Source organism: Eimeria maxima, genomic scaffold (assembly GCF_000499605.1).
Source record: "Eimeria maxima Weybridge genomic scaffold, Emw_scaff146, whole genome shotgun sequence".
Taxonomy (NCBI): domain Eukaryota; phylum Apicomplexa; class Conoidasida; order Eucoccidiorida; family Eimeriidae; genus Eimeria; species Eimeria maxima.
Window position 1 is genome coordinate 21,511 of NW_013563519.1, and position 8,490 is coordinate 30,000.

General features: G+C 49.0%; 2 protein-coding genes across 2 annotated transcripts; both read right to left on the reverse strand.

Moving 5' to 3' along the window:
- Positions 1 to 483: 483 nt before the first annotated feature.
- EMWEY_00017540 (hypothetical protein, conserved) lies at positions 484 to 3,360 on the reverse strand (the record flags this gene model as incomplete). The annotated part of the gene is made up of 6 exons (XM_013477562.1): positions 484 to 538; positions 1,304 to 1,380; positions 1,603 to 1,850; positions 2,022 to 2,243; positions 2,421 to 2,689; positions 2,870 to 3,360. The coding sequence occupies 6 exons, from the start codon at positions 3,358 to 3,360 to the stop codon at positions 484 to 486; spliced, it is 1,362 nt and encodes a 453-aa protein (XP_013333016.1).
- A 1,545-nt stretch (positions 3,361 to 4,905) lies between these two features.
- On the reverse strand, positions 4,906 to 6,616 carry EMWEY_00017550 (hypothetical protein, conserved; the record flags this gene model as incomplete). The annotated part of the gene is made up of 5 exons (XM_013477563.1): positions 4,906 to 4,987; positions 5,650 to 5,659; positions 6,004 to 6,059; positions 6,202 to 6,335; positions 6,503 to 6,616. 5 exons carry the CDS (start codon positions 6,614 to 6,616, stop codon positions 4,906 to 4,908), a joined length of 396 nt encoding a protein of 131 aa, XP_013333017.1.
- Between the last annotated feature and the right edge of the window lie 1,874 nt (positions 6,617 to 8,490).

Below are 8,490 nucleotides of genomic sequence, written 5' to 3' on the forward strand. Positions count from 1 at the left end.
GCAGCTGCTGGTTGCTGCGTGCTGCAGCAGCAGATCTTCAGTATAAATCCACCTGCAACAATTTGCTGCCGTGAGCATGCAAATGTGCTGCTGCTTCTGTGTAGCTTAGCGGTTTAGGGTGTAGGAGCTAACGGTGTATATTTTGCGGAGTAGGGTTTAGGGTTTAGGGCTAAGACTTAAGGCCAAATGACGTAAGGCTTGGGGTTTAGGATATAGGTTTAACGGTTAGGGACTGTTCAAGGGTTTAGGGTTTAGGGTTTAGGGTCTGACCACTGGTCGGGGTTTTGGCTGTCACATGGTGCTGCAACGAGTTGGCCATTTAAGCAACTCTCAGCTAGTGTTGCAGAAACACTGCGAATCTGCACATACTGATGCTCCTGTTGCTGCTGCTGCTGCTGCTGCAGCAAGACAGCAGCAAAGATACTCAATTCTTCGTTGCAGTTAGTGGTGGTTTGTGCGGAGAAAAAAAAGGAAAATTTAAATTCAAAATTTAAACAAATCGCCGGCCAATGAATTCCTCCTAACCATTTTATATTTCCTTAAGGACAGCATCAAACCCTAAACCCTAAACCCTAGGTACGACAAGGAGGGGAAGGGAAATCTTATGACAAACCCTCAATAGCACGCCGTGGGAAACTCTAAACCCTGGAAAACAGCAGTCAACTAAACCCGAGGACGAAAAAGAAATATCGTCTAGGGTTTAGGGTTTAGTAATATCGTCTAGGGTTTAGGGTTTAGTGTTTAGGTTGTGGGTAGATGAGGCTCCTTACCCAGTAATGGGATTTGATGCTGGAGTCGAACATCTGGGGGTCCTGGCAGCAATCCGGCTGCTGCTGCTGCTGTTGCTGCTGCTGCTGCTGGATCTTTGCTGCAGTGTCTTAAGAGTGCATACGCATTTGTTCCTATTGCTGCTGCTGTTCTTGCTGCAGCAACTTCGGCTGCATCCTTCGTTCCCTTTCCCTCTCGAGTACCTGCTGCTGCATTTGGTGCCTGTGTTGCTGCATCGGTTGCTGCTGCTGCTGCCAGGCGAACAGACAGAGGACGTGGGGGCCCCCCCAAGGGTATATTTGGCTCTCCTAAAGAAGTCCTGCAGGGAAGGCAATTTATATAATTTAATTAAATAAAATAAAAAAATAGTAAATAAATAATAAATAAATAATAATAAATTAAAGAAAAATTAAAGAAAATTAATAAATGAATGAATAAATATAATTGAAAGAAAAAGACAGAAAAAAAGGAATATATTGGAAGAATAAGAAAATCTGAAAGTCGTAAACCCTAAACCCTAAACCCTAAACCCTACCAGGGAAGCACTGCAATATCTCCTAGCCAGGCCTCTGCCACCCTCATCTTGGCTTGTATGAGAGATCGCTCCTCCTCCTAAACTCCACAAACCCTAACCCAAAACCCCAAGCCCTTAACCCTAAACCCTCAGCTGCTCCCTCTACTTAATCACACCACAAAATAGCGTCTTTTTCTTTAGCCTACCCGAAGCCACAGCCGTGTACACTTAGTGCTTAGTGTTTAGGGTGTAGGGTTTACGAGGTTTAGACGAGGGTTTGCAGCTGCTATGTATATTCTGCTGCATCGTGTGCAGTGTACAGGCAGCTGACAAGCAGCAGCAAGAAGAGAAACTTCAAGATACACTCCATCTTTGTGCTGCAGCAGCGGCTCGGGTGTATCTGCAGCTAGCAGCAACTCTCTTGCTGCAGCAAATGCTCCAATAGGAAGCACTGAAGAAGTCACAATGTCTGCTGCTGCTGCTTTTGCTGCTGTTGCTGCTGTTGTTGTTGCTGCTGCTTCTTCTGCCTTCTGCACTTCCCTCCTGTTGAGGGCCCAGGTGAGCTCCGCTGCAGCAGCAGCAGCAACACAGTAACAGCAGCAGCAATGAAACAGCAGCACCAATACTGTAGAGGCAACAACAGCAACAGTACAGCAACACCTCCAGCAACACGGCTGCTGCTGCTGCTGCCGCTGGAACAATGCAGGAACAACAGCAGAAGAACCCTTCTTCAGCGTACCCCTGTGGCAATAGGGGCCCCCTAGGGGGCCCCCCGGCATTTGGCTTTGTTTTGCTGTTGCTGGATATACTATAATATGCTGTTGTTGTTGCTGTTGTTGCTGCTGCAGCAACAGCAGCATCGGCTGTAGCCAATGAGGAGAGACAAGGGCTTCCGCAGGCAACACAACAACTGCAGCAGCTGTTGCTGCTCGAACAGCAGCACGAACTGCAGCAGCATAAGCTGCAAAAAGTTCACAAACCCTAATCCCTAAACCCTAAACCCTAAACCATAAGCATTGGGGATGCCTCCCTGCTTTGCTGCTGCTGCCGCCTCAGGCGCCCATCAATAGAAAACACTCCTTTAAGACACTTACTTGCCTAGGGTTTAGGGTTTAGGGTTTAGGGTTTAGGGTTTTACTCTTTTGTGTTTCATGCAATACAATAACTTTGGGGGTTTGCTGCAGCAGCGCCATCAACGGCTCGAGGGGCCCCCCATTTCTAAGGATATAGTTTTGCTGCTGCTGCTGTTGCTGCTGGTACGGAGATACAAGGACCTCCTGCAACAGATGATGTGGTGTATGCTGCAGCAGATGCTGCAGCAGCTGCTGCAGCAGCAGCAAGTCGCTATCTGTTGCTGCTACGATGATACTTGCTGGAGAGAGAGAAAGGTTTCCCTCAAAGAATGCCCTGCAAGGCAAACAGACCCTAAACCCTAAACCCTAAACCCTGATCTTCCTCAAACACTTAGTTCGCTGCCTTAAACACTAATTACTAATTTGCCCTACACCTTGAAAATCGTAAACCTCCTTAAATGAAAGATCCCTTTGTCTAAGGTTTAGGGTTTAGGGTTTAGGGTTTAGGGCTTACTGGCATTCTGGGGGCACAGGAGGCGGCGGCAGCGGGGCGGGAGGCCAATCACTGGGAACTTGCTCGTCTTGAATGTGAAAGACTTGCTGCGGCTGCTGCTGTTTCTTTTGCTGTTGTTGTTGCTGTTGCTGTTGCTGCTGCTGTTGCTGAGGAAACAACCAGATTGAAGAGCTGTCGAGAGACAGCAACGCCAGCAGCTGCTCGGTAAAAAACAGAAGAGGCAGCAGCAGCAGCAGCAACAGAAGCAGCAGCAGCAGCACCAAAGTCATTTTGACTTTCCCCCTCGACCTCCATCCTGTATCGCATGGAGTAAACCAGCGACGTTTTGCTGCTGTTGCGGCTGCTGTTGGTGCTGCTGTTGTTGCTGCTGCTGCTGTCTTGTGTGCATCACTACTTCCATCAGATTGCTGCTGCTGCTGCTGTTCGTTGTTTGCCGATTCCTCTGGGTCCCTTGAAGGGGATTCACGAGCAGCAGGCCATTGGTGCGGCATGCTCGAAAACCTAAACACTAAACCCTAAACCCTAAACCCTAAAACGCGAGGCTCAATCTTTTAATGCCTTGGGGCAACTCAACTTGCTCGAGCTGGAGGAAAGGCTGCCAATGGGGATAAAACCTTAAACCCTAAACCCCAGAGGCCAGGTACTAAACCCTAAACCCTAAATCCGATACACTGAATTGAGGTTTGTACTGCAACACCAGAAACACTGAAAAGAAATAATTAAAAAGTAACAATATAAATATAAAAAATAATATTTTAACTTCAGTTTTAGATCCAAGGGTTTAGTGTTTAGGGTTTATGGCTTAGTGTTTCTCAAGCCCCCCACAAGGAGTGACCCTAAGCCAGCTCCAATCGGCGAGGGGTGCCATTTGACCCAAACCCTAAACCCTAAACCATAAACGCTCAACAACAACCTCTTAACAACAAAAACTAAAAACTAAAATGCTGGCTGTAGATCTCTTACAGCTAGGAGTGTGTACCCTAAACCCTAAACCCTAAACCCTAAACCGTATGTTTCTTAGCGGGGGGGTCAAAACTAGTGGCTGTACAGCAGTTTTATGGTGAGCAGCAGCAGCAGCAGGTTGACTCAACATTAGTGGTAGCAGCAGTTGCTGCGGCCGCTGCTGCTGTAGTTATTCCTGATGCTGTTGTTGCATCATATATCGTTGCATCTGTATCTGCATCATGCAGCAGCAGCAGCAACAACAACAACAACAGCAAAATCCAACTACAACAATTGCTGCTGCAACTACCGGTGCAACTGCTGCAGCACGTATTGCTGCTGCTGCTGCTGCACCTGCTCCTGCAGCAGCTAGCATCAGTAAAGCAACAGTACATCTCCTCTTTTTATGTTAATTGTGTACAATTTACCACCATAGTGGCAATGCTGCAGCAAATAAAGAGAAGGAATTTCTATTGGCTGCACTGCTGCAGCAACAAGAGGCCCGCAGCATTGGCTGCAGCAAAACCCTTCAAAGGAAATACTGCTTTTGCTGCTGCTGCTTTTGCTGCTGCTGCTTTTGCTGCTGCTGCTTTTGCTGCTGCTGCTGCAGTTGCTGCTGCTAAGTTTCAGAATCCTATGCATGATGGGGCCACCAGCAGCAGCAGCAGGCGTTGCTGTGGTTGCTGCTGTTGGTGCTGTTTCTCCGGTTGCTGCTGCTGCTGCTGTTAGCGCTGCCCCGGATCCTGCTGCTGCTGCTGCTGCTGCTGCAGTACAACAGCAAGGGTATCGTCGGCAGAGAGACGTTGTGGTTGTCAACACAGCAGCAAGAACTTCCAAACCCCACAGAGACAAAGGAGATTGCTGCTTGTGCTGCTGCTGCTGCTGCTGCTGTGTTTCCTGTTGTTGCTGCTGCTGTTGCTGATATTGCTGATGCTGCTGCTGCTGCTGCAAAGGGGCCTGTTCAGGGACTCCACCTTTCGAGAGGTCCTGAACTGCGGGGTGTCCCGCGGCTGCTGCACCAGCAGCAGCGGCAGGAAGAGCAGCAGCAGCAGCAGCAGCAGTCTGTTGTGTGTCTGTGCATGAGGGTTTAGGGTTTACAAGAAGGCAGCAAGGCTCATCAGGCCCATCATACCAAAACACCACAGACCCTTGAGTAGCCATTTGAGCAAGTAAACCCTGAAACAAACAACAAACCCTAAACCCTAAACCCTAAACCCTAAACACTAAACCCTAGAGTAGTCGGTGCAATCGATCAGCAGCAGGCACCAACAATAATAAACCAAAGACAAGAATGAAGGAAGAAGGAAGCAAAGGGATAGTCATATGCTGATCAGGTTTAGAATTAGGGTTTAGGGTTTGCCTACACTGCCACTGTGAGGCAATACGATGTCTCCATTGAATTCCTTCGCAGACATCTGTGAGTCAACGCAACAAGCTGCAGCAGCAGCTGGCTGCTCCAACTGCAGCAGCAAGGTCTGCTGCTGCTGGTGCTGGTGCTGTTGAGATTGATGCCCCTGCTGCGGTTGCTGCTCTTCCTCCTGCCGTTTTTCCTCTCGTTCTTGTTCTTGCTCTTGCTCTTGCTGCTGCTGCTGCTCTTGCTGCTGCTGCTGGGTTATTGTATTAAAATGTATAAGAGTCGGAGGAAATAGAAATGCAGCAGGAGCAGCAAATGCATCCTTTATACCAATGAGGGAAACACGACGAGGGTTTAGTTGTTCGTTACCAACAGAGGGTTTAGAGGGTTTGGAGGGTTTAGTGGGTTTAGAGGGTTTACATAATAAATTATAAATTGGTGTTATTGAAAAAAGACGATAAGCTGAATAATAGACAGATACTACCCATGGATGCCTGCAGACAAACCCTAAACCCTAGACCCTAAACCCTAAAACTTCTAAACCCTAAACCCTCAAGATCCCAAACCCTCATATTCCTAAACCCTAATGCCCACGGATACTCGTCTCCAGCTAGCGGCTGCACAGGCACGCGTTGCGCTACCACTTTACTTTAGGGTTTAGGGTTTAGGGTTTACTGGGGATGGAGGGGTGCAGCATTCCACTCTTCAAGGTCGCAGCAGAGGAGGTCTGTAGGAGGGGGGCTATTCAGCTGTATCCAGGGGCCCCTCTCCTGCTGCAGCAGCAGCAGCAGCTGCTGCTGCAGCAGCGCGGTGTATGGGCCCCCTCCGTGGTTATCACACAACCCAAAAACACCAACAAGGAAACCCCCAGTGCAGACATTCCATATCTTGTACCTAAAATACAAACCCTAAACCCTAAACCCTAGACATCCAGCTATGTGGTAGCTTACAACAGTCGCTGAATTTCAGACTGTGGCAGTCTGTGGCAGTCTGCCTTGTAGAGGGTACTGTCTAGGGTTTAGGGTTTAGGGTTTACCCGACTGGAGTCTTGGTGGGGTCAAGGAAGATACAATCTTCTGTTGGTTGCCCAACAGAGATACATCGCAGCAACTGCCAAGGGGGCCCCTCAGGGGGCCCCTGCGGGGCCTCCATACATAGGCGCTTTATTAGCTGCCGCTGCAGCACAAACCCTAAACCCTAAACCCTGTGCTTAAACCCTAAATGGAGGAGCGCCTCTTCCCTTTTTGCAGCACGGCACAAAAACACGCCTTTCTCCGCATGCAAGCCTAAGAGTGTACCTGCCAATTGGTGTTTAGGGTTTAGGGTTTAGGGTTTACAGGTTGAGGGTTTGCTCTAAGTTCCTCAGGAGTATCCGATATATAAATAGGGCCGCCGCCTAAAACCCTCGCGGCTGCTTGGAGGTTTGAGTGCCATTGACAAAGGGAGAACATGTCCCAATCTGCAACAACAAACCCTAGGGTTTACGAGGGTTTACGAGGGCATAGAGGACTTTAATAGGCAGTATTAGGGTTTCTTAGGGTTGATTTGGATTTCTTAGAGCTTAGTAGGGTTTATTAGAGCTTATTAGGGTTTAGGGTTTAGGGTTGATGGCTCGAGAAGTGAAATGCGGCTGAAGTCATGTGCTATTTCCTCGTGTTGTATGCCTATCCAACCCCTAAACCCTAAACCCTAAACCCTAAACCCTCACCGCATCTCATGAATGCCCCAGCCCAAAGTGCTGCTGTTGCGTTTGCCCAAATGTGAGCGCAGCAAGAAGCGGCTGTCTCCTCAACCTGTAGTACAAACCCTAAACCCTAAACCCTAAACCCTAAACCCCAGAGCAACCCGTAGGAGCAACAACCTCAGCAGCAACAGTAATCACGACAAAAGCGGCAGAAATAACCGCAGCAAAAACAGCCATAACAACAACATCAGCAGCAGCAGCAGCAACAGCAGGAGGAGGAGGAGGAGGAGGAGGAGGAGGGAGATATTTACATTATATGTTTTATGATCATTAGATGTTCTTGTTATTAAGAAGTGTTTATGCTGCAGCAAACAACTGCAGCAGCAGCACATGCATGTTATTATAGTTGGGCATATACTGCAACCTTCTACTGCAGCAGCAAATATACCCTCTCCTCCTGCTGCTGCTGCTTCTGTTGCTGCTGTTGCTGCTGTGGGTGGTGACGGCGCTGCTCCTGCTTCTACAGAGTCATGTTCATCGCAACAGCAGCAGCAGCAGCGGCACCTGCTGCTGCTGCTGCTGTTGCTGCTGCATTGCACTTGGCGCGTTTGTGGGGTTGATGTATACAGCCGATATAGTTGCTGCTGCTGCTGTTGCTGCTGTTGCTGCTGCTGGGGTTCGAAGACAGCAGCAGCTTCTGCTACTGCATGCATGTAGTGATGATACGTTCTGCTGCCACCTAAATGTAATACGCGTGGTGCTGCTGTTGTTGTTGTTGCTACTGTTGTTGCTGCTGTTGTTGCTGCTGTTGTTGCTGATATTGCTGCTGTCCCTTTGTTTGCCGCCGTTGCTGCAGTAGAGGCTGGGCTGCAGCTTTGTACAGCAGCAGCAGGGTTTGCAGGGTCTGCAGGGTCTGCAGGAGCAGCAGCACGTGCTTCTGCTGCATCATCAGCATCATCATCATAATCATCAACAGCAGCAGCAGCAGCAGCAGCAGCATTTGCTGCCATAGGCAGCAATGCTGCAGCATCAACCTTACATCCAATAACACCACAAGAAGAAATGAATAAATAAAAATAATTAATTAAATAAATAAATAAAAAATAATAAATATAATTTAATGGGGATTGCCACTGCAGCAAACTACCTGCTGCTTCGTTTTGCTGCTGCTGCTGCTGCTGCACCTGCTGCAGCACACCTACACATCAAAACACACAAATACAGCGAACATATTGGTCCTCCTCATGCTGCTGCTGCTGGTGGTGCTGCAGCAGCAGCAGCAGCTGTTGCTGCTGCTGCGGAGCTCCTACTGTGGGGCTGCAACTATCATTGCTAGTATTGCTGTTGCTGTTGCTGTTGCTGCTGTTGCTGCTGCTGCCGCTGTTTCGTTGCTGTTTTGCTGCTGCTGCAACTCACCCCGGGGCAGAAGAGGCCTGCAGTTCTGCTGAAGCATTGGCAGCAGCTGCTGCTGTAGCTGCTGCTGCTGCAGCTGCTGCAGCAGCAGCTCAGGTGTGTAGCCTCTCCATGCTCCCATAAGAGCATGCCAAACAAATACTGCTGGCCTATGCTGCTGCTGCTGCTGCAGTAAGGAGACACATGCCTTAAGGTCGCCTATTGTCTCCGGGCTGCCGTTAAAGGAAG